The sequence below is a fragment of the Accipiter gentilis genome, chromosome 4, assembly GCF_929443795.1.
Source record: "Accipiter gentilis chromosome 4, bAccGen1.1, whole genome shotgun sequence".
In the NCBI taxonomy this organism is placed as follows: domain Eukaryota; kingdom Metazoa; phylum Chordata; class Aves; order Accipitriformes; family Accipitridae; genus Astur; species Astur gentilis.
The window spans coordinates 42,219,509-42,245,102 of NC_064883.1; the positions used below are offsets into that span (position 1 = coordinate 42,219,509).

Here is a 25,594-nt window from a genome sequence, read left to right on the forward strand (position 1 = left end):
ACACACACGCACGCACGCACACAGGCACGTCGTGAGCTGCTGATGAGCCCATATGCTCTGCCCTTCACCTCCTGCCTTTATGTCCCTCCACCCATATGGAATAAGTAAGATACCACCATCCCCAGCCTCCCGCTGTGTTTGCTGACACCCCTGCCACCCAATTCATGCCCCCTGAGCAAGTGGGTGTTTGCTGACAGCCCCTGCCACCCCCAGCCCTCTGCCTCACAGCCTGGCTGGTGACCAAAGACCTGTCTATCACCCTCCTAACAACATCCCTCGCTTTCCTGCTTCGCATCATTGGATATACTCAGCGTGGACCACTTCGGTCTGCACCTCCTCGGCCGCTTAGTGCTGCCTCGCTCGCAGCCGTCACTCACAGCGTACGGTATTCTCCTCAGCACGCAGCACTAAAAAGGGTGGCTGTATTTTCCCCTGCCCCCAGAATGTTAAATTTCAGCCCATTCTAATTTAGCTCTTTTCTCCGATCCTCATTTATTGAAGGAAGCAACAAAGAACAGGCAGACCACTTCCAAAGGAGGGGTGATGATCTTCCTCGGCATCAGGTTTAACACTTCGTAGCCTTGCAGGACGCTTAAAGAAACTGGGTGATGGTAGGGAGGAACCAGGTCCTTCCAGGAGCCTTGGTGAAAGCAGATGATCATTTGGAGCTGGACGTGATGTAATGTGATGTGATGTGATGTGATGTGATGTGATGTGATGTGATGTTGGAGAGGAAACCTCGTCACATGCTGATCTGCAACCTGGTTAATGTGTAGCATCTTCTCCAGGGACTGATACTTGCAGACCCACAGGAAAAAGAGAGGGGCAGCAGCCCCTCCAAACACCCCTGTGAAACTCCAGCAAATGTGTTCAGGAGGAGGAAACCAAAAAACTTAGCATCTCAAACTGGAAAATCAGCAGCAGTGAGTTGTTTGGCCCTTTGGAGCAAAGAGGATGGAGCCCCTTTGGGGACCGGGGTCCTGCTTCACCTGCTCAGCACAATGTTGCCGAGATCTTTATGTGACCAGTGAGCCTGGCTGAAACGGAGATGTGCCTGAGCTACACACTGTACAAACACATTGCAGAGGGGCTAAAAGACCTTGGGGAAGTACCCCTACCCTGTATTTCTGATGGTGCATTGGGGAACGGGATGGCTAAGACACCTTCTGTGCTGGCAGATAACATAGATAAGATTTTTGCCCCAGGACCATCTGGTCCAGCACAGCTCACGTCTGTGCATCTGATGTGCACATCTGAATGCCGGTTCCCCATTGCACCACAGCCTGGAAGCATACCCCATCCCGTACTGGGTTACACCAGGGGTATTTTGAATGAATAAGTTCTGAAAATAAGTCAGGCCCCCAGACTTTCTCAGGCTCCGTGCGATTGCTAAAACTCATGATTGACTCAGCCTGGTGGAAGACTAACCAATATCACTCTTCCCTAAAAATAGACCAAGTGGTTCATCCTCTCAACATAGCCCAGCGCTCGGTGATAAAACCAGCTGCCAGAGACCACTGGGAGGCAGTGAACAGGACCGCGGGTGTGGGGAGTGGAGCAGGGCTCCTCATAGGATACACTAAGGGCTGCCCAGCTGTGAGTTTCACTAGATTTTCCACTGGGGCTGTCTTCGGCGTGACACAGCTGTTGGGACTACCGAGACCTCCCTGTAAGTAATTTGGGGGTAGATTAGAGAGGGGTGAAATGTTGCATGAATATGAACTTCAGAGTGATGCTCGAATGCAGGGCAAATGAGGATGCTTAGCGCTTCATGCTATGAAAACTGTGTGGCAGCTCATGGAAAGCCACGGATTTTATTTTGTTGGCCCAGAGTTTGGTAAATCCCACCCTCTGCTGCAGAAGGTGCTGTCTCTGTGTTCCACGGATGGTGGCTTTGGTCTGATTCAGCACCATCTTCTAGGGCGCTTGGGCATGTTTAAGGCAGAAACAGAGCATTGTACGTGTATGCTTTTCCCCTGTCCTGAAATATTGAAGTTCCTAGCTTTGAGGCTTAAATTCATGGGGCCAGGTCTCAGTGTCTACTCTCTCCCCAAAAATACTGTTATTTACCAGACCAGCAACAGGGGAAAGAATCTGTACGGGATTTGTTTGAGCCAGATGGATGCTGGAGGTAGAGGGGACATCTTCCAGATCTAAACCGTGTTCAGGACTGGTAGGAAGCAGGCAGCAAAACACGGACTGTTCGGAGGGAAATGAGCTTTGCTTCATCTTACATCCCTAGGGAAGAGGAGGTGGAGTAGGATTAGTTAAGGAGGGAATTTCTTTCCCTCTCTCTTCTCTCCTGGTCTCCAGGGAGGGCTGAGAAATGTGTTTGTGACCCTGAGCCAAATAAAGGGCTTCAGGAGCCTGTTAGGTCAGCAGCATTAATATGGCGATACCATTCCCTATTTGTGCTCATGTATGGAAAGTAACTCCAAAAAACCAGCACGACTGTAAGATGGAGCAGAAATCTCCTCCTGTGTGTGCGTGTGTGCATCTCATACCTGATTATCCACTTGCTGAAGCCTTTTAGCTCTAAGGTCTGTGTCGTGGCCAGTAGAAGAGAGCCGGGACTCCAGGTCCAGGTCTCGGTGCTGCCCCTCAGTCACCGTGTGATGGCCTGACCCCAACAGCCTGAGCTGAAAGCAATATTTTCCTGCTCATGCATTTGGCGGTGGTTAAGGTTTCCTTCTGAGATACACGTCCTTCTGACTGCTGCGAGAATGACAGAAATTCTTTAACTTTCCCCGATTCACTCCAGGTCTCCAGTTTTCACCCAAATCTTTGCTGGAAAATATCTGAAGTAGCTTCAGGTTTTTATTAGAAAAGAGGGATTTGGGGAAAGAAACATGGAGCTGATGCATCAGGTACAGATAACACTTGAGAAGAGGCAAAATATGAAAACCCATGTTCTTGTCCAGGCAAACTGGTAGATAATCCACTAGTGGTAATTAAGGGATCCAGCATAGGTGGAAATTCACAGGAACATTCTACAAAGGCCATTTTCAGTTCTTGAATAGATGCAGTATTTTGCAGGATACAAAAGCTTCCTTTTGGGGAGAAACCAGGCAAGGATGCCCTAACCCTATTGCTAGGGGATGAAACTCCTTCTTCAGCACTGGCAAAAGCTCCAGGTCTGGGTCTGAACACGGTAGCAGGAATCTCTGCATTAAGTACTGTACAGTCTGGTATTTTACTCTTTTAAAGCCAACCATTTCTCTCCTCCCCCATATTTTTACTGGCAATTTGCCTCATTCAGAAACAAATGGAAATGCCGGGGAAACTTAATAGCTACAAGTGGGTTGGGTTTTTCTCTTTAAAGCATACTGCTAAATTTTTTTTGGCTGTGGCTGTTTCTTCCAAAACAGTATTAAGTTTTCTTGGTTGTCAGTGATAAAGAGCTGACAGCAGCATGGAAACACCACGATAAGAATAGAAAGCAAAGGCAGGGTCTCAACAGCTCCTCAGAGCCGCGTGGTATCCATGCAATGCCCGTGCGTAAACACCATGGCATGGCGAAAAAAAAAATATGCTTAAAAACGCATGCCACAGCCCTGAGCCCGGCTGTGCTCTGCATCCCAGGCGGGATGTGGAGCCGGTGATGCTCTCAGGGCTCATGCCTGCGCAGACATTCCCAAGGTATTTCTTCACGGTGGCTTCCCTTAAAAGGTCTGGTATTCATGGCATGCTAAGAAGCCCTCTCCCCAGGCAGAGGTTATTCCAGTGGGTAGCTTGGTGTTGCTTTCCCTGGGAAAGGGGATTTTAGAGGGAGGGAAGGTGCTCTCATGAATGGTCATCCTGCATTGAAGTCTGCAAGTGCTGAGATACTGCTCTACGGGAGAAGGTAGAGCACACAGAGGACATGGAGCCTGGCAGAGGGGTTAGGGACAAAAATAGTCCTGCTGCCGGCCAGCGTTCAGGGACAGGTGAAATAGAGAAACAGGGCAATAAAAACAGCTCTCGTTGGATGTCAAGCAGGGGAGTTTATCACCATTTCAGTGAAAAAAACCCTGTATAAAGAACAGATAAATAGTTACCGGAGGGTACGAGAACGGTGCCGGCGTGAGCGGGGCATGATACACCATCCCCAGCATGTCAGAGGGCAGTGCTGGATACCGAGATCCCAGCGATACACAGCCTGGAGGAGCAATTTATTAAACATCTGCTCACCCTTTATTAACCCTTTGCAAATAACAGAGGAGCATGGAGAACGAGGCAACGCTGAACGGATAGTGGGGGCTGCATCCACCTTGTCTAGGCACTTTGTATCCCAAAAGCAGGGGGGCCGACTCGGGTGATGTTGAAGACCCTCTCTAAGGAAAGACAGCCCCACAGCAGTTGGCCCACTCGGGAAGGCCACGTCCCCAACCAGCAATGCCACTCGCAGCTGTCTCTCAGCAGAACTTCTTGGCATTTTTTGGTACCAGGAATAGAGTCCTCCACATTCCTGGATTTTTGCAACGCCCAGAAATAGCCCCGAGCTGCCTTGGGGCAGATACTCAGCTTCGCCTGAGGCTAAATTCTCCCAACTCTTCTCTGGAGCTGTTTAAATTACCTGGGGGTTGTGGTATTGCTCCGGCAAAGGAAAGTCCAGCTGACACTGAGGAGCCAAAAACATTTGCAGAAGTGACTAAAGATCATGAACCTTCAGTTTAGAGGTGCTGGAAATTGTAGAGATCTGATTTTGAAACTCAAGTGCAGGATACAAGACACTCTTCAGTAGCTGTTTTTTCCTTCATCCCCTCCCACTCCCTCAGATCTGCAAATGCAACTTTATACACATGCAAAATGTTAATTTACTATAATTTAGTAGACAATTCCTAAAGCATGAAATGATATTTTAAATCTTATTTCCTCTTCAACACAGCTGCTTTTTAATTACATTATTTTATTTTACTTATTTGTTTAGCACCTTCCTCTGGTACTGGTGCTTTTCTTTTCAGCCTATTTCCCACGCCAGAATTCGTATATTAGCTCTATGCACCAGAGCTGCTCAAGTGATTGCAACATATGGCTTGCAGACGGCGCAAAATCTTTCTTAAAGCTTTTCAAAAGAGAATGATTTATATTTTTTGATATGCGTTAGTCATTACATCTATGATCTATACCAGAGATGTCCCCCACCTCCAAATCAGGGATCCATTGTACGTGATGCTGTACAAACTTACTTGAAAGGAAAAGTTGTATTCATGAAACTTTGGAAGCAGAAAAAAAGTGTTGTTAATTTGTATGATTTTTGTTAGTTATCTAACTGTAATCTGTGGTGTGCTTACATCTGAGTTGGTTAGGCGAGCCTGTGAAAAATCTCAGTTTCCACTTTAAAAGATTGATTCCTAGCTTATGCACTTACAACAAAAAGGTAACTTGGACCAAAACAGTCAAAAACCAGATGACTTCTTTTAAAAAAAACCCCATGTTTACAATTGCCAGTCTCTCAAATAATTGGCCAATCAGTGGCAAAAAGAAAAAGCTTGAATTTCAAATCCTCACTGTCCTTTGTAGAACTGAAAATGAGAGAAAACACTGCAGTTTGCAAACAGAGCAAAGTGTGATCCGGGAGTCAGGAGGGAGTACCCGTAAGGATAAACAGGATGTTTTAGAGCATCACTGGTCCTCACTCTTTACTAGAGGCTGCCTAAAATCCCGTTGATGCTCCCTGCTGTAGCCTTCTCCGATCTTTTTTCCCCTTCCTTTGGAAAAAATAGCACATGACATTTTAAAACGCGCGAAAAGCCTCAAGAGTGGGTCAAAGAGGCCAACGAGAAATAGCTAGAGATGCTCTCGCCTCCCCAAACCCTCACCCTCTCAGGACTACCCTTCCCCGCACACCCTTCGCTGCAGCATCCCGGGACCACTCACCCTTTCGGCACCTTCAAACTGGGGCAGCGAGGAGCCTGCCCCGCTTCCCACACCACCTTCGGCGTGTGTCTCCTCTGGCAGAGCTTCCCCATGGACCAGGACCGCCAGTGCAGGGGCTGGGGGCAGAGATTTAAACCTTTCCCGCTGACCGAGCACCCCCAATGGGCTGCCAGGCTCCCGGATTAAGCAGCAGCACTGGTTTCCCAGCCAGCTTTTATGGGTGCTTACCCATCCGCGCAAATTCCCCCAGCCCAGCCATGGAGCGGTGCCGGTATTTAGGAGCCCCTTTTGTCAGGGGACTGATTCTCCAGGGTGTAAAGCTGGGAGGAGGATGGGGTAGGTGTGATTCAGCCCATGCAGCTCCTACATCCAGGGGCAGAGGCTCTTAGAAATGAGGTCCCCGTCCGCAGGGACAGGTTTCCAGCTTCGTGAGGGGGACGGTGAGTTGCTGAGTTGTCGCCAACACGCACGCTAGGGACAAGCAGGTGGGAATGGGGACGCACATCCAGCCACACAGCCTGAGTCAAGGGACTGAACTGGTAGTGACTGTATGATTGGGAGTAACCCACAACCTTCCCAAGCAGGGAGGAATAGCAGAAATGGCCCCAGATTCCCAGGAAACAGCCAGCCCAGAGCAGCACAAACCCAGGAGCATTTCCATGCCAGTTCACCTCCATCCCCTTGGAGAACAGAGTCCCTTTCACAATGTGAAGAATTGCTACTTTTCCTGCCCTGATTCCCCCAGTGCTAAGAAGCTCCAGGACACGGGTCCCTTTGCTCCCACTAGCCTTTGAGTATTGGGATTTGGGTGCCGCACCGTGGGATGCTCCGAAAATCTTGCAGCACCCAAGCCGTGGCACAGCCAAGGGGTGAGACACGTCTGTGGTCCATGGCATAGGACGTGCCAGGTCCAGCAGCTGTCGTGACAAACCCAAAGCTGATCTGCAAAGGAGCAACGTCAGGCAGCCACTGAGCAGCTGATGGAGGATGCCGAATTCGGCTGCCTGGGATGGGATGCTCTCCGGAGCACCGCTCCCTTCGGCGAGCAATGGAGAGGGACGGGACCTTAGCACAATTTGCACTACTGGGCTATCCCTTTCCCTCCGGCTCGTGCAAGCCCTGTGGAAGCCCCCGGCTGCTCTCAGGCCCCGTTACACAACCCCCGGTTCACGGACTGCCGTGGGGCACCCACGGCGACACAAAGGGCTTTGCTTAGCAGCTGTGTTTGCTCAGGGCGGCTGATTTTGGGAGCAAAGCCGATGACATGTGGTTGGCCAGGCGACCCGGGAGACTGGTGCTGAGCTTGCAGCTTCCTTTTTTAATAGGTGACTCAGGCGGTTGGTAGCTCACTGGGGTTGGTGGTGGGAGCCAGGCTGCGAAGGAGTGCCAGCGGCAGAGGTGGTGGACACCAACAGGTGGGTAGTGTTGTTTCTTTATAGGATAAAGTGGTTTTAATGGAAAGCTGAGCAAGCCGGAGCTGCTGTGTTACTGGCGAGATGGGGTTTTCTCAGGAGAAGAAGGGGGAAAGGGTTTTGTTAGTGATTTGTTTTCCACTTGTTGGGAGCTGGCTGTCAGATGTAACACGATTACAGTTCAAGAGACCTGTAATATTGTCTTCAGCAGTTGAGTGATTTATGGGCTATAACTGAATAGGAAGTGAGTGAATTTTTACGTGAATATTTAAGAGCCTTTTTCCCCCTGTTCCCTTGCCTTTTCCCCTTGTGTCTAGAAAGATCAGTGAGTACAAATGAATATGAGAAATTATTTTTCCCCCACCGCAAGTTTCCAGGTCCCACAGCCCTCCCTGCCCACCTGGGGTGCAGCTTATGGGGCAGAGAGGCTGTAAACTGAGCCCGAGCTGCACATATGTGGAGCAAGGGAAGAGCTAAAGAAACCCTGACAGCTGCTCCCTATGGACAGTCCTAACATTGCAGCCCCTCACACGAAATGTGCAGATTCATCCGGCGCCAGACGCTGGCATGAAGGACATTTTGCCGACAAATCCCAGCGGGGAGGAACATTCCCCGTATCCTTCACTTAGACAGCAGAGCTGTCGGCCGCGGTGCCAGCCGCTGGGTGGGACGGGAGGAGGGGGTCCTCAGGAGATCTTTCCTTCTATTTTAGCTCACAGGGGATGCTTTAATGCTTGAAGTATCAGGTTTAAAATCCCTGGGGCCGCAGTCAGTGCTAGTCAATCAGCGCCACGCGGGATGCATCATTCAGCGCTGGAACGGATGCCGAAAGTACCAGCAGAGCCCTTTTGCTCGGTGAGGCAGAAACGTGGAGCCCAGCACAGCTCTCGAACTGGACTTCCATGCCCTCCACCTCATGCACAACAAATAACACCCTAAGTCCAGTCTGTATAACATCCTTTGGCTCTGCTTTAGCATCCCCAGCTGGGAAGTTTCCCCCTCCCTCCCAAGGGATGCTGCGCAGCAGCACCGTGCTCACAACTCTTCAGATGTCCTAAGTGCTGCTTGGATGCCGTTAGCAGCACACATGTGACAGCTCGGCTTTCTCGTTAGTGGAATGAACTGTTGTTCTTTTGCTCTTATCTATAATTAGCAATTTAGAGGGTGGCAGCAGCCTGTTTCGTCAGGCAGAGCTGCGTGGTGAGACCAGACTTTCCGCAAGCGCAGAGCCCGCCCGGAGGGTTTGAGCAGCCCCCATCTAAGGCAGGCAGTTTTGTGAGAAGTGATAAGCAAACAGAGGGCTGTGCATAGCCTGTACACTGCAAAAATGTCAAAAAGGGGAAGGGGAAAAAAAATAATAAAACAAAGGCAGCAGTAACGGGAAGGCTTTAATAAAAACCTTACATCTAATTATAACCGTCATTAAAACAGAAGACTTGTGGCCTTTCAGCCGTCCAAGCTAACAGATGAAGGACTAGGCAGCACTAAGGCTGTGCTATTTCCACTGCATGGACTGGAAATCTTCCTTCAGCTGCATTATTTGCTCTTGGCTGGAGGGGCACATTGCACTTCTTTGTGCAGCATCTCAACCCATGGGCCCATGGGCCAATGCAAATTATATCAGTTCAGCGGTAATACCCATAGCCTGAGGTGGGAGGAGACCATTAAACATTACCAGCCCGGCTCTAGGACATGGGGATGCTTTTGCTAAACACTTAGCACCGAAATGGTTAAGCACGGCAGTGCTTGTGTCAGCCCTAGGCAGGGTCCCTGCCTTGCTGTGAAGTGCTCCCATCTCCTAGGGGTAGTTTTTAAGGGATTTTTTTCAACGTGGCCATGCCCTTGCCAAGGGCTTGTGTTCATTCACCCAACCAGAAAGGCTGCAAATGTGTGCTTGGTTTTCTTTCTGCTTTAAAACTAGCAAGGCTGACTCTCCCAAGATCTCCCCATTGCTCTTACTGGGAGGCTTAGCCAAACCTCATTACCTTGCAAGGAAGAAAGCTTCTGTTTTCCAGACTGATTGGACCCCTTTTGCCTTTCCAGTAGGTAATTCAGCAATGTAGGAGAAAAGAAAGAGATTCCCACACAAGATTTTTCAAAGCCCTCTTCAAAGCTTTCTGCAGGTAATTCAGCACATGCTGCAATGTTCTTCTCACAGGGTACAACCACAATACAGAAAGACCATGAGATCTGAGGTAGCTTTGCTAGCAATGACTTCACTTTCCATTTTTACAGAGTAGGCCCCTTCAAATCTGTGCCTCGAGCCTCCAAATGAAGGGAGAAGGCCACTGCAGCAGATAGAGGGGTTTGTGTTAGCAGATATTGGCACCAGCTCTGGTAAAAACAGTGTTTCAGCCATGCCTTGAGCCTCTCCTCCCCATTTCCAGGGTGCTGTTCGTCTCAAAAAGCCAGGGACCTAGTCAAAGTTTGGGATCTCTTGAGCAGAGTGGGGAAAAACTGATGCAATCAGAACATGGTTGCAACCTCGCAGCCTATCTTAAGATGCAGAAAATCTTCCCCAGCAGTGCCACTGTCTCCACTGGCTGTAGATAGATAATTCCTCTTGACTCAGTGTTTAAGCTGTGGACAGCAGAAATCAAGGAGAGAGGTCCCATATTTACACGGTGACTTAGCAAAAGAAGCATTAAGGAAATATCTTCTGTCTCCTCCCCTGGTGTCCTAGTGACCTCTGGCAGAACTGGGCAGCTAAATCTTTATTGCATCCCACTGCTTCCTCATGTATCCAGCCTCAGATCTGCATCAAAATGCCTGTACATCTGCAGGAGCAGCTGGAACCAAGGACAAAAGAAACCTTGGGGTCTGGCACCTTCCAACAGCACACTGGCCAGTATCTGACAAGCTCACTGGGGTCCCTCTGCTCCTTTCTTCGTGGCTTTTTGGTGCCTGCTTGTCCCTGTAGGAACTGGTATTTCATTTGAAGCACCAGCTCCCAGAATCCTGTTAGTATATAACATTAGCTGTTGTCACTTTAAAATAAAAACAGAGTAAATGTCCTTCGGTATTTCAGAGGAAAAACTTGAAAATCTGAACTCAAAATGCAGAAAACAAAGAAAAAGAGTCGTTAGGTTTGTTATTTACAACATCTCATGATTTAGGGGCTGAGATTTGAGGACAAAAATGCTAGAATTGCTGCAGTGCTTCTAATGTGCACATATTAAAAAGTACATCAGCCCTTTCCTGGCTGTGCAATAGCTGGATTTGTGGAGAGAGAGCCCATTGTTCAAACAGAAAGCATTGCAAATACCGCACTAAATCCGAATGCAGCAGTGCAAGTCTGCAGATAAAAGGAGAACCTTCTCGTGTTTTTACAGCGGTAACAGAGAAATTACAGCTCTGACTAACCTGGAGGACTAAGATGCACCATATAGGTGTAAAGCTCTATATAGGTCTGTGTTGGGAGGTGGAGATGGTCATCCTGCTCACACCTAGCAGAGTAATGCAAAAAAAGAAATTTCTTAGCTAGAATTTGGAGTTGCCTCTTTCTTTGAAAACTGAACCCATCTGCATTAGAGCCATTAATTTTGACACGACCCTCTCTCGGGGGATGGACACAGCTCTCATCCTCAGAGGGAGGAGAAGCCCCTGTTGTTTAGGGGGATGAGGACCAATGGGGATGGAGTACAATAGATGGGAATGAGGGAGCATGGCCCGAGCATCATCCAAAAGTACATGACCGCTCCAACCATCCAGCCCCTCTGTGTACATTACACCTCAGGAGGTCTGGCTAATAGATCCCCTCCTCCCAGAGTAGCCATTTCTCCATGAACCAGATAGGGACATCCTCAGCTGTAGTCATCTCCATGGGAGGCAGCTGAACAAATGTAGGAGGAACGCTGAGTATCTTGAATATCTCAGCAATGCCATGATGGGTCCCGGTGGGGGCCCCGTGGGAGCTGGTGCAGCTCAAAATATCAGAACTCTAAACTAAGAGCAGGGTTTGGTCCTCTGGCTCTGCCAAAGACTCCCTGCTACATCCTTGGGGAAATCTCGTAGCCTCTTCATCTCTCCGTTCCCTGAAACAGGCTCCCAGGGCAGAGGTAAAGACAAATAGATGTAACTGCTTGTGAGGCGCGGCGATAGGAGAGCGGTGCAGCCACGGAGCAAAAAAAGTGGGAATTGGTTCAAGCTGAACATGCATAGCTCCTTCACGTCCTCCGACTCACTCATGTTTGGCGATAACCTTGCCCAGGGATGCAGGAACGGGTCCATGCTCTGTGCCCCACATCAGGTCACTGCCCGATGTGTTACTCTCATCCAGGCTCAAAGTCCATTTCAGCCATGAAGGAGGTAGAAATGTCCGTGTTTTTCTCCCTGAACCAAAAGGGCATGATGTTAAGTTTTGGGGGACCGGGGGCGGGGGCTGCCAGGGGAATCGGTGTGGGGATGGCGGAGCCCTCGGTAAGCGATGCTGACGCTCCAGGCTGGCCGTGCCCTCGCCTCTTCGGCGCATAGCTCACCGCACACGTCTGTCCCTGTTTCAGATGAGAGGACGCGGTCATTTTTAGACATATCGGACGACGCTAGCCACATACCTCGCCAAGGACGAGGGAGGTCCTCTGCGCCCTCCGTGAAGGAGCTGTCGGCTCTCTATCTCTCCCAGACAGCTGCTGCTGCTGCTCACGCCGGCAGCCCCGCACAGCCGGTAAGCATCGCGCCGCCGTCCTCCCCCTCGCAAATCACCGGCGGCATCCGAACAATGTCCTGTCCCAGCAAGTGGCTATAAGAGGGTGAGAGAGGAACATGTCTGGTTTCATAAATCCGGAGAAAGACAGCATTTGGTTTTCCAAAAATTACCAGCTTCCCCTTGTCATTCGCAAATATTGAATAAATGTTATCAGAGGTGCTGATATGTATGCGTATGATGTATAAGCTGCATATACATACACACACACACACACACACATATACACATTATATTCACACATGCACACACATACCAAACACACACACATCTACATCCACTAACCCATAGATATTTTTATTCATACGTAAGATTTCCACCTTATTTGCACATACATATTTACACACTCACATCCATGGAAGAAATATTCAGCACACAGCAACACATACATCTCCATGCTATACCCGTTCCAACACACGCACATATATATATATATATATATGTCCATATATATCACACACAGGCATAACTTTACAGTGCAGCCCTCTCTTCCTATGTTTATAGCCCTTGGTCTGGGATCCAGGGATTTAATCACCCACTCCAGGCTGATCATCGGGTCATAGGGCAATTCAGGTTATAAGGTTTATGAAGCACTGAGCTACATTTTTCCCAGTTTCCCAGCTCTACTGGTGATCCAGGAGTAACACGGGGTGTGAATTCACATCTGGACCTTTCCTGCAGGCACGTTCATGCTCCCTCCCACTCTCAGTGTTTTGCAGGGTCCCTGTCCAGAGATGCAGTCTCTCAAGCGTGTGTCAGGGATCTGTGCTGGCGGAGTCCAAACTAAAGCAGTCCCAGTTGAAAATAAATGAGTGGAGACTGTAATTGGAAAATTACAACTGGTTAGAAGCCTAAGGAAAAAAATAAAAAATAAAATTTCGGAACAATGCATTACACAATCCGTAATTCAATTACAAACGTAGATCAGTTTTATTTTTAAAATATTGAAGTATAAACAAAAATATAGGCTAAATCAAACTTTGGAGACATCAGTGCTCGTTTTGGTTTTCCCCCAACTCTAAACAAATGTGTTTAGGGTCTTGTTTGTTGACTGAGACTTTTAGAAACAAATATTTTTGATCAACCTGGAATAAGATTGTTTTTCCCAGCTGTACAGAACTGCCAGTGAACTAAAAAAACCCCTCTCTTGTAATTGTTTTCAGGTCTCTGTAGTTGATATATATGTATACACATATACATATAATACATATAAGATAATGTGTCTTCCTATGCAGTTTGATGTCATTTCTTCTTGTGTCTTTTCCAGAGTACTGTGAAGGACAACTCCACTCACTTTCCCCACAGACAGAAAAAAACCAAGGTAAGAAATGTTAAAGATAAGCACCGTTATCTAACCAAATATTTGTGGACTGTGGTGGAGTGTGATTTAAATACCCGCACAAGGCAGCAAGGAGCACTTTCATACTGAATATAGCTATCAGCTGCTTGGTTGCCCTTCCCCATGTTCAGAAGTTCTTCACAGATCCAAAAAAAAACCTTATTTAAAAAAGTGCATTCAAAGTACATTGGCTCATGTGAAAGATTTGCATTTTACACTTGCTGTAAAATATGCTGATTTTGGTATTCTTGTGTTGTTTTTTTTTTTTTTTACTAATGTTCAATACTTATTTTTAGCCAGAACAATCTGTGTGTAACAGAGTGAAATAACACCGCGCGCCATTGCTTTGAGCAACAACTAATAATATTCCAGGCATAACTCTACAGACGTAACTCCACAGGCATGCCAAGGGTCAGCAGATCTGTTTACTGAAAGGAAAGCCACCAGGATTACAGTCTCTTTTAGATAATGATTACAGGCCTCAGCTACCTTCCCTTTGGATAAACGCCAAGCTAGTGCAGGTTGCAGGTATTCAGTTCAGCATTCGGCACCCAGGCTTCCCAAGCTAAGGAAAAAAAAAAATGCAGAAAGTGATGCTCAAAGGTAGGCTAAACAACCACAGTCCACCCCATCACGACCGTACCCTCTGTTCGCTTCTGTACCAACGCTGCTGCCAATTTTGAGTTGAGCTCAGGTTGACTGAATCTAAACAGGTCTAACTTTTGCTGGCCCCCAGCTATGGGCATTACCCCAACCTCTGGTCCCTCAGCCTTGCTTTTTCCTCCTAACAGAGCACAGAATTTGGCCTGCTGATTCCAGCAGTTTGTAAAACTTAGTTAGTCTCATGCCTGTACAAGTCTGCCAGTCAAAAGAGCTTTGTTTAAGTCTCTAATTGTGTAACTGTGCATCTATTCTTATTCAAATGATGACGTGGGGTACTCTCCTGAGTCCAACAGAAGAAATCATTAATCAGACAGAATCCCTTCCCCAAGCCCTCACTCCTGTGCAGTGGGCAGCCCATGGTGCTACCAAAAGCCCATCGGGGTAGCTCACTACCCAAAACCAGGCTGTCCTCATCAGCTCAGTTAGACACTTTGGTTCCCTCTCCCCATTTTCTTCTTGGGGAAGAAATAGCTCTTCACCAATAGCTCTTTGGCTTTCTCCTGCACCCACAGCCTGTGTTCCCAGACTCTCTGCAGGTCCTCACACTGCCCTGGACACTTGGGAGCAGGGAGAGAAGTTAACGTTTATCTCGCTACTCTAAGACAGCCTTCTTCATCTTATTCTCGTGACCACTCTCTCTTGCTGACAGCCCAAATCAGGTTATTTCTGTCGAGCTGTAGCTGAACTTAATCCTGGAGACTGTAGACTAACCACCGCACGTGCCTGGATTAGGGACCTTGCTTTAGAGTGCGCTGCTGTGGCACCGGAGCTAACACCGAGCCTGGAGCGTGTGCAGTGGTGTGATGCTTTGGAGTGCTGTGTGCTACTGAACCAAAGGTATGGAGCTTAGTAGGTGCATGGATTTCCCTTGTCGGCTGGCTTTTTCCTTTGCCGTTCTATTAACGGCCATGGGGTTGGAGGGTAAGAGATGACGCTGACGTTTAAAACTGTTTCCCTAAAGATGTCAGAAGCTCAGCAATCATCTAAAGTTGCCATCAAGAAAATGGAAGACGACTTACCTCCCCCTCCCGCCCTTGGCTCAGTCCAGGTCATCGCTCCGGGGAGCCAGGACCTCAACCCACTCCCTGTGCCTCCTCCAAAGCAAGCCTTCTCCAAGTTCTACCAGCAGCGTCAAGTGAACGAGCTAAAGAGGCTCTACAGACACATGCATCCTGAGCTCAGGAAGAACTTGGAAGAAGCTGTGACAGAGGACCTGGCGGAAATGCTTAATACTGAAGATCCCAACGCGCAGGCATCTGTGAACCTGGACAAAGTTCTTCCAGGGGAGGTTCAGTCCATGCGCTGGATTTTTGAGAACTGGGCACTTGACTCCATTGGGGACCATCAAGCCACAAAGAAGCTGGCAGAAGAAGAGATCATTCCCGGTGGGGATGTGAAAAGTACTTCCCTGAAGTTTGAAAGCCAGTCAATCAACGGGGACAATCTGTCAACATCAGCCAAGGTATCAGAAACAGACCTTGCCAGAGGGGATGTGCATACTGCCCGATGGCTGTTTGAAACGCAACCACTAGACTCATTAAACAAACTGTATTCGGATGAAACCGAAGTGCAGGAGGCGGTTCTCAAGGAGCCTGTCCAGGGAGGTGATGTGAAAGGTGCCAGACAGCTCTTTGAAGCGCAGTCCCTGGATGCTATAGGACGCTGCTGTTCAGTGGAGGAGAAAAGCATCCTACAACTCAAGTCAGAAATCCAGGAGCTAAAAGGCGATGTTAAAAAGACTGTCAGGCTCTTCCAAACAGAGCCCCTCTGTGCCATCAGAGACAAAACTGGGAACATCCATGAAATCAAGTCTGTCTGCCGAGAAGAAATTCAGAGCAATGCAGTCAGAACGGCTCGCTGGCTGTTTGAGACTCAGCCCCTGGATACCATCAACAAGGACACTTCCAAAGTGCAAATAATCCGTGGGATTTCACTGGAAGAAATTGGAAGGCCAGATGTCAGTGGAGCGAGGTGGATATTTGAAACTCAGCCTCTGGATGCCATCAGAGAAATCACAGTTGAAGAACAGGATTTCAAGGCTTCAACGGATTTTGCCACAGGGGCAGATGTCACTAAGCAGCGAATGCTCTTTGAGACCCAGACTCTTGACTCTCTGAAAGGAGAAGCATCAGAAAGTGTTGTAGCCAAAGAACAAGTCATTGGAGGTGATGTGAAATCTACGCTCTGGCTATTCGAAACCCAGCCAATGGAAACCCTTAAAGACAATTTTGAGGTGGGACGTTTAAAGAAAGTAGAGCTTTCAGCAGAGGAGAAGGGCGATGTGAAGCAAAGAAAACATGTCTTTGAGACCTGTCCCCTTGGCAGCATCTCCAAGGCATTTGAGGAAGAAATTCCAGCCACCAACATGGAAGAGGTAGTGAAAGGGGATGTGAAGTCTTTCAAGACCCTGTTTGAGACTCTCCCCTTAGACAGCATTAAGCAGGCTGATGCTGAGCCCATCACCAAAGAAGAGGAGAAGATTCCAGCTGGTAATGTCAAAGCCAACCAAATCCTGTTTGAGACAACACCTCTGTATGCCATCAAGGATAGCTTTGGCAATTTCCATGAAGTCACATCTGTAAGCAGAGAGCAAATCATCAGTGGTGATGTCAAGAACTACAAATGGATGTTTGAAACCAGGCCCCTGGACCAGTTTGATGAAAGCACCAAGAAAGTGGATATAATACGGGGGATCACAAAACAAGAGGTGGTAGCTGGTGATGTCAGAACAGCCAAGTGGCTCTTTGAAACTCAGCCCATGGATGTCATTCATCACCGAGCCATGCAAGGTGAGGAGCATCCCTCGGTGAAGCGGGAGATCTCCCAGCGGGGGGATGTGAAGACCTGCAGGTGGCTTTTTGAGACCCAGCCCATCCACACCCTGTACGAGAAGGCTGAGAAGAAGCAGGAGGAGGATGGCGGTGTGCCCCAAGCTGATGTGAAGTCATACACATGGATGTTTGAGACTCAGCCCCTGGACTCCCTGAAAGGCCAGGAGGAGCAGTATTTACAAATCAGTAAGGCATACAGTCAGGAGGAATTACAGGGAGTTGACGTCAAAACTGTCCGGCACCTATTTGAGACTGAACCCTTGGGTAGCAGTGTTGTCGGTGAAGCTGACCGCAAAAAAAACATGCGGTACTCCAGTCGTGTGGAGATACAGTCTGGGGAAGTGTCCAGAGTGAAGGAGTTCTTTGAAGCTAAGCCCTTGGATACAGCCACCAAACCAACATCCCAGAAGGATGATGGGACAATTGAAGCCGGATCTGTGCACAAGTTCACTTGGCTCTTTGAGAACTACCCCATGGACTCCCTGAAGGATAGCTCTGAGGGCATCCAGGAAATCCCTCCAGAGAAGGATATCAAGGGGGGAGATGTTGGAGGCAAAAGGTTTGTATTTGAGACCTATTCCCTTGACCAAATCCATGACATAGTGGATGAGACAGAGCTCCAGAAGATCCAGAAAGACACCATGAGCAAAGCTAGTGTCAAGTCCTGCACAATGCTCTTTGAAAGCCAACCCTTGTATGCTATCCAGGACAAAGAGGGGGGATACCATGAGGTCACCTCAGTGCAGAAAGAAGAAATCATGAAAGGTGATGTGAAAGGTGCCCGGTGGTTGTTTGAAACTAAGCCTCTGGATCAGATCAAGAAGGAAGAAGAGGTGTTTGTGATTAGGGCTGTCACCCAAGAGGACATCAAGAAAGGAGATGTCCAGGCTGCCCGGTGGAGGTTTGAGACAGAGCCTCTTGACTCTTTCTCAGGGGGAAAGATGTCTGTGCCCAGAACAGTAGATGATGTGCAGAAGGGAGATGTGCAGTCCAACAAGCAGCTCTTTGAGTCCCAGCAAGTGGGCCAGAAGAAGTACGTGAGGATGGTCAGTGTCAGTGACGTTCAGCGGGGTGATGTGAGGACATCCACTTGGCTTTTTGAAAACCAGCCTGTGGACTCCCTGTACGGGGATGCAGAGAGAGGATCATCTATCAGTACAGTGCAGAGAGAGGACAGCCAGAAAGGGGATGTAAAACGCTGCACCTGGTTGTTTGAAACCCAGCCAATGGACACCCTTAAGGACCCAGAGGCGATGACCAGTGTCGGGGCCCAAGAAGCAATCCCTCACGCAGATGTGAAAAGTACAACGTGGCTCTTTGAGAGCACACCCTTGGATAAATTGAGTGCTTCTGAAGGTAGTATAGAAACAGAACGGAAAGAAAGGACCATGAAGGAGACTTTAGAGACGCTCTGCACTTGCCAGGCTATTCAGCACGACGGGATCCTCATTGAAGCCAATGATATGGAGAGTGTGAAGATGGTGAAGTACCAGCTCAGCAGCCCAGGTGCTCCAGAGATCCTGAAAGAGGAGATTGTGGGAGGCCATTTGCAAAGGATCATGCTGCAGCTTCTGCACAGAACCAATGTGGAAGCACAGAGTGTGCTGGTGGAGGAGGACAGAGAGGGCAAGATCAAAGTAAGCCCATTGCAGCTACTGGACCAGCGTGAAGCTGTTAAAGGCAAAGAGGACTTCAGTGGAAATGTAGCTAAGGCTTTACAGGGTCTCCTCAGTCAAGACGCTTCCATCAAAAAGGGGATGGTCTTACAAGAGACAAAGTCAGGATCAGTGAAGATGACTCTCTACTCCCTCCTGTTCCATTCTGTCCAGCAGAAAGTTGTCAAGGGGGATGTGAAGTCAACGATAGGGAGCCTGTTGGCTTCTTCTCAGGAGCAGAAAGCAACAGCAACCGTTAAGCGTGAGGACAATGAGAAGGGAAATGTCCAGCTTTTTGCGAGCTGCATTGAGAAGGGAGATCTAGACTATCTGAAGAATCTCCAGCAGGAGTCAGAGATACAATCCCTCATCTCTTCCCAAGCAGAGCAGGGAGCAGATGAGAGTGCCCCACAGGTTGTGCAGGGGGCTAAGATACATATCTTACCAAATAAAGAACAAATAGAGAAAGTAATTGCAGAGCCAGGGGCTATGGAGGGAGCAAAACAGGTATTTGCATGTGAAAGCATGGGCAAAGAGGGTGCTTTAGAGAGAGAGGCTGTGCGTGCAGCAGGTGTGACAGGCACAACCGTGCAATGTCTTGGGAAGCCCCTGCCCACAGTGATGGGAAAGGAAGAAATTCTGTCGGGAGGGCTTAAAGTGACTACAAAGTCAATCCAAAGGGTTGCAGATGTCAGCAAGAAGGCAGAGAAAGAAGAAGCCACCACTGCCAGTTTGAAGGAACCCAAAGCTGTGACGCAAGGTAAATTTCCAACCCAAGTGACGGCTCAGAGGGAAGAAGTGGCTGGGAAACAGCAGAGTTTGGTGACTGGGGAAGCCAGCCAGATGCAGCCAGAAGAAAAGGCCCTTGGGAGCGATCTTCAGGCTGCAATGCAAAGCCTGAGGCTAGCAACAGCAGAAGCAAAAAACATTCAACACCACGTCCAGAGCAAGCTACAGAGGAACAGGGAGGAGGTCCACACGGCCTGCAGGCAGCAGGCAGCCAGCACACAAGGGACAGTGACCCTTCAATCAACCGTACGCCAACAAGACTCTGCATCCACCACGCAGGAGAGCACCAGCACTGCCATCAGGACCACCACCACTAGAGTCCAGGAGGCATCCAAGACCCACACAAGCGTGTCTCAGAAGAGCATAGCATCACACAAAAAGGTCAGTGCTTCAGAGGAAGTACAGGGAGGACAACTATTGAGCCAGGAAAGCCAAGTCATGCCTAGTAGAGATTTTAGCATTAAGGATGGCCTTTATACTGCCACACCCGTGAAAACCTATATAAACCCTTTTGTTGAGTCTGATTACAAAGAGCAATCAGTGCAAGAAGAAAGAGATGTTATTATCAGAGGGGATGTACAGACAGCTATCAGAGCACTGCAAAGTGCCGCCACAGAACAGCGCCTGGTAGAAAAGGAGGATGTTGTCCGAGGTAATTTAAAAGCCACACTTCAGTCGCTGGAAAAGTCTAACGTTAATGTCTCCAGAGGGGATTTTAAAGCCGCTATGATATACAGAAATGCAGGGCAGTCCTATTCTGTGTGTAAAAAGAAAAATGAGACTCCAGTCGTTAGTAACCAGACTGCTGTAGTGGCTTCAGGGTCTCAGGCTGATAATGACTTTCCTCCTCCTCCTCCCTCAGTTGCTGTGATGAAAGCAGAGCATTGCTCACCCTCAACTAAAGCAACAAGAGAAGGTGCCCTTCCACTACCAACCAGCAAAGATGAAGCCCCAGGATGTTCTGCACCACTCCAGACCCCTCTTCTTGCCCTCCCTTCTCTGTCCTGCAAAGCCAGTGATCAGAGTCCTGCAGAGAAGCCCAGGACGCCTCCAAAACCAGAAATTACTGCCCCACCCCGGAAAAAACCTGTTCCCCCTCCAAAACCTGAGCACCTCTTACACGAGGCACATTCTGCCTCTGCGAATAACAGCACAAGCAGATCAACCAAACCCATCCCTCCACCCATCCCTCCAAAACCTTCGGGCCTGAGGGAGATCAGCAAGCCAAAGCTTCCCCCCACAGAGCTGGGATTAAACTGCGTGGAAGTACGTGAACAATCAGGCCATGGGGAGGTTCAGGCAAAATGCTGCACTTCGGAGACATCTGTGAACAAGCCTGTCACAGTTCAGGGTATGAGCCCTGACAGAATGCTGCCAAAAAAGACTGCCAAAACCCCTCTTCAAATGGCAGAGGAACGGTATAAGGCTAGCAAATTAGGACAAGGAAAGGTGGAACCAGAGAGTGCTAAGACTTCAAAGCCAATAAAAAATGGAGTGGTTAGTTTTGAAGTCGAGCACGGAATGATGAACGGGAAAGCAGTAGCTCCAAGGCGATGCCCAGGTGAGGTGGTTCAGAGGCATATAGAGCTGTGCCAAGATGAGAACGGGTGCTCTTCAGGATCACATCCAACCTGCCCCGGTAGAGCTCAGACACTTTATGTGTCAGGACAGACTGGGCTAAGCACCTCCCCTGTGGGCCACACCACTCCTCCAAAGAGAGGAGATGACATTGCACAAAATGCCTCGTCCAAGGTGGAAAGGGAAAGTGTGTCTAATTCTAATGGATCGTGGGACAGTCAGAGAGTCGTGCAGCAGGTGAATGAGAGGAGGCAAATGTGTCATTCAATGTCCTTCCATCAGGAGTCAATGAACTCCCTTGAGGAGCAACAGCAGGGGAGTAGTGGGCAATTGAAATGTCCTGATGGGGAGGCAGAGACACCTGCCCAGGAGAAGCCAGCAGTTGTTATGAGAGAAAAAAACAAGAGAGAAACAGAAGATGAGCGTCGGAAGAGGCTTTCAGTACACAAAGAGGAGATCATGAAAGGCAATGTCAAGGAGGCTATGGAGATCTTTGAGAACCTCAGGAGACAGGAGGAGCTGCAAGAGATCTTGACTCGAGTGAGGGAGTTTGAGGAGGAGACAAGCAAAGTGGACGTGAAAGCTCTGAAGAGCTTTTTTGAGAAGGTCCCTGACTGGGTTGTTCGTCAGAAGGCCCACCAGGCCAAGCAACAGGACAGGGCTGAGACACTGGCAAAGGAGGACACCGACAGTGTCTCCTCAGTGGAGCTGGTTTTTGGGGACCTGGAACGAGCAAGTGCTGAGATTATCCACCTGAAGGAGCAGACACTTGCCCGGCTGCTGGACATCGAGGAGGCCATCAAGAAAGCTCTTTATTCTGTCTCTAGTCTCAAGTCTGAGTCAGACATCGATGGGCTCTCAGGGCTGTTCAAGGAGTCTCTGGGGAACACCCAAAGCTCTGTGAGCAGCAGCAATATCCGTAAAATCAGTATTGTCTCAAGCAAAGCCAAGCAGGAAGGAATCACACTGGAGACAGGGGAAGCAGCATCTGTGGAAGGTACAAAGGTGGCAGAAAAGACGGAGGTAACGAAGGCAGAGCTAGAGGTCCCTCACCTCATTCAGTCTCGTGTCAGCTCTCCCTCCTCACCCTCTTACATCTCCATCGAGTCTGCTGCCAGAAAACCAGCAGAATCACCCAGGACAGCACATTCCCCCTGGGACATCCCTTCACCAGACTGTCCTGACGCTGCAGGAAAAAGGGATGCTTTTGCGAAGGACGGCTTTAGCTCCTTTAACCATCCATCAGCAGGGTCTACTGGGCATGACATGACCCCCTTTGAGAAGAGACCAGAGCCCGTCCAAACAAAAGCTGGGCTGAGCTCAATGAAACAGCACACCCTTGGCAATGCCAACCATCCGAGCAGCGAGAAGGAGAGGTGCCCTTTGGACACCTCCAAAGGCAGCTGCCACTGTGGGATGAAAGGCGGCTTTTCGGACTACTGCTCCCTGAACGTCCCCAGCCCGCAAAATCCACGGAGGCAGAAAAGCATCTTGGAGCTGCAGACAGGGCCCGATGGGTCCAAGCTCTATGGAGCCACCCGGACTGTCATGGAGCAGTATGAGGAAATGGACCAGTTTGGAAACAAAATCATCACTTCGTCCACCACAGTCACCAAGCAATCTGAGACACAAACATCTTCCACGTGCAATGTGGCCTCTCATCCCCAATATGAGGTATCTGCCTCACCTGTGTTTCGGAGGTACTTGAAGAGCACAGGCGAAGACTTCCACACCAACGGCAGTTTTCAGGAGCCGGGAGTGGTCTTTGTGACCTTTGGCAACTCCAAACCAAAGAAATAGGAGATTCTGGAGAGCAAGAGAGAACTGTATAAGACAAAAAAAGAAAGTCCACAATAAAAAAATCTCCTGGTTTATCCACGTTACATACAGGGATTCATCTACACCCTAAGGACTTCTCAGGGTCATCGTCTTGGTGTTTGCGTACAGACAGGACAAATGCAGTCTGCCTTGACACTGGAGGAGAACAGCCCTCACCTGGCCAACCCAACAGACTTGGTGCTGCACCACAACCCGGAGCCCTGACACTGTTAGAAGCACAAGGGAAAAATCCATCCATGGGCAACTTAGGGTAGCTTCTTCCCCCCAGAGTCTTGGGGAATTGGCGGGGGGAGGTTGTATCAGGCTTCTCTGAACTAATGCAGAAGAAAGGACAGGTAGGATCAATTAAAGAACCAACCAATCTGGTCATTGACGAACACTTTTATGCTAGCTTCTTTTTCTAATTTCAATATAGACTTTCCAAGAAGGGCATCCTAAACACACATGTACACACATGCTCATATTGATGGGTGAGTTGGGTAGGTTTTCTCTTAGCTATTAACAAAAGAAAAGGAAAAAAAAAAAATCTCAAATTGCTGTCACTGTTGGGGTTGGGGGAGGTATTTATCAGTTTATTTTTCAGTTCCTGGAAAGTACTCGATGCTACTGAAAATTGTCAAGCCAAGACCTACAGCGATTATCAGTGCCATTCCCCCAAAGAAAGATGTTATGAAAGATTCTCTACTTCAGTCAGAATGGTTACTGCTTTCCTTTCTTTTTTTTCGAATTGTAATTTATTATTCAATACATACAAAAACCTTATTTTAGATTTTCCATGCTTTCATACATGTTTACTGTTTAAATTCATTTTGAGACTTTGTAAAGCAATTTTCTTTTTATTATGACTTTGTTTTGTACATTCTCAACTCAAGATTTTAGATATTTTGTGGCTTTTTTTTTTTTTTTTTAACTTCTATTGCTGCGTTCTAAAGGTAAACATTACCTCTAAAAATACTTTCGTGTGGTTGAGTTTCTTTTGTTAAGTGCTTGGTTCCTTTCAAAGTACCTAGAAAGCATCCCTCAATGAATTACTTGAATCACATATTGAGAGCATTCTAAATCACTGGAGGGAGTTAGTCTACATCTTCTTTACAACATGGGCAGATTAACGGCCCTGCGGCAAGCAGCATTCATACTCTTGTCTGAAAAGTGAGTTGAGTCCAGGATGATATGCACCACCCGATCCAGGACCCTGTGCAAGTGTGTAGAGACTGGGTAGGATGTATAAGCCAAGAAAGGTCTGAACACTTGCCTGTACCCATTTCCTCCATGTGAGAAGGCAGCAGAGGTTTTGTGCCTCCGTAAGCCTTACAAGGAGGGGCAGTTGATGAACCAGCCGTTGCTCAGTGCTGTGCCTCAACCTCACATCACAGGTTGGCCTCAGTTTGGGAATGAGGCGAGCAAGGACGGGGTTTGCTCCAGATGTGGGAGAAGGCGAGGAGCCTACAGAGTGACTGGATGGTTTCTCAGGGAGCTGTGTCCTACTGCCTGGCTGCTGACCCCTGAGTCTGACTGTAGACCTTCTGGCTGGTCTATGGCAAGCCACTTCACCTCTCAGTGCATCAGTTTATTTTTCTGCAGAAGGGACTGTTTCAGCATCTACCACTTCACATCCCTGAGTCCATAGCTAGGTTTTTAAACAACAAATAATGTCTCACATCATGCAGTACCTTGTTCAAAGTGTTGCAGACCAAGCAGAAGTTCTGTTTCAACCCCCAGAAAAGCAGGCACATACCCAGAGCTCTTTGGTTTGTCTCTAGGACCCCATAAATTTGAAGGTTAGATATGCCAAAAGAATATAATTATCAGTTCCATCAAAGAGTACACCGAAGGTTGAGGTAGAAGAACAGATCATCATAAACTGAGTGTATGGTTCTCTGGTTTCACAGAATCAGAAAAAATAACTGCTTAGACTTTCCCAATTGTTTTAGTAGGACCAATTGTAGAAATAGGGGAGAATCAGTAATTTGGAGCTGATCTTCAAAATTTTTGCAACACTGCTTTCTTATCCTTGATTGTTTCTCATCTTAACTTGTTTCAGGATGCCCGTAATACATATTTGTTTCATTTCTTTTTAAGGACAGCTGCAGAGCAGTTTTAGTAAGTTGCAAACAGGTTGCTTGGGCAATGAAAATTATTCCACAGGAACTCAAATAAACCCAAATATCCCGCACTGCCAGTGCTTAAAAATACTGATCGTATTGTTTGTGTTTCTGGTTTTACAGGATTTCTAAATGTCTCAATGAGCCATTTATGAGGCTAAGATCATTTGAGATGTGTTTCTTTCATGGTATTTCCATCAGCCAGGAACTGAAATATCATGAGGGGACAGATGCTGCATTATTTCAGGACCATACATGGCTCCTTGAAGCACTGAAAGAGCTGGAGAAAAAAAAACAAATTGAAAGATCTGAAACTCAAATACAAGCTGACGGACCAGCTCATATTCTCAGACTTTGATAATAAACCAGCAGAGCACATACAAACTTTCAAATCCCAAATGAGTTGTCATAGTTCTTCTGTGATCTTTGGATACAAGGCATGACATTGTTCACCATTCTTTGCCCTAGTGGGTCGCTACATTCTTACACGGTGCTAGGTAGATATTTTCAAGAGCAAAATGGCTGGGAGAATTACCTGGGCCAGTGGACAGAGGACAGATGGCCTTGTCTTAACTGTACATCCTTGAGTGGTCAAAGGAAAAGTTCAGCTACAGATCTGGTTCTCTTGCAGCAGTAGATATGAAATATGCCACATTTGAAGTGCCTACATCAAGTACTACCCTTCCCAGCTCCATTTCAGCCACTGGTCTCCCTGAGGATACTCAGTCTTAGGTTAGAAAGCTTTGTGGTCACCATCTTCTCCACCTGTCAGTAACACAGGCATTTTCAGGCTGACCTCTCCTACTATAAAAATTTTAATTCACC

At 48.1% G+C, this 25,594-nt stretch overlaps 1 protein-coding gene across 1 annotated transcript; it reads left to right on the forward strand.

Moving 5' to 3' along the window:
* The first annotated feature begins 1,602 nt into the window (after positions 1 to 1,602).
* XIRP1 (xin actin binding repeat containing 1) lies at positions 1,603 to 23,456 on the forward strand. Its single transcript, XM_049799133.1, has 4 exons — positions 1,603 to 1,669; positions 11,774 to 11,934; positions 13,241 to 13,294; positions 14,937 to 23,456. Exon 4 carries the CDS (start codon positions 14,937 to 14,939, stop codon positions 22,626 to 22,628), a length of 7,692 nt encoding a protein of 2,563 aa, XP_049655090.1. The 5' UTR covers positions 1,603 to 1,669; positions 11,774 to 11,934; positions 13,241 to 13,294; the 3' UTR covers positions 22,629 to 23,456.
* The last annotated feature ends 2,138 nt before the right edge of the window (positions 23,457 to 25,594 follow it).

Excerpts from the sequence above, each read along its gene's own strand:
- XIRP1 (XM_049799133.1), top strand. The coding sequence starts at position 14,937 with ATGTCAGAAGCTCAGCAATCATCTAAAGTTGCCATCAAGAAAATGGAA.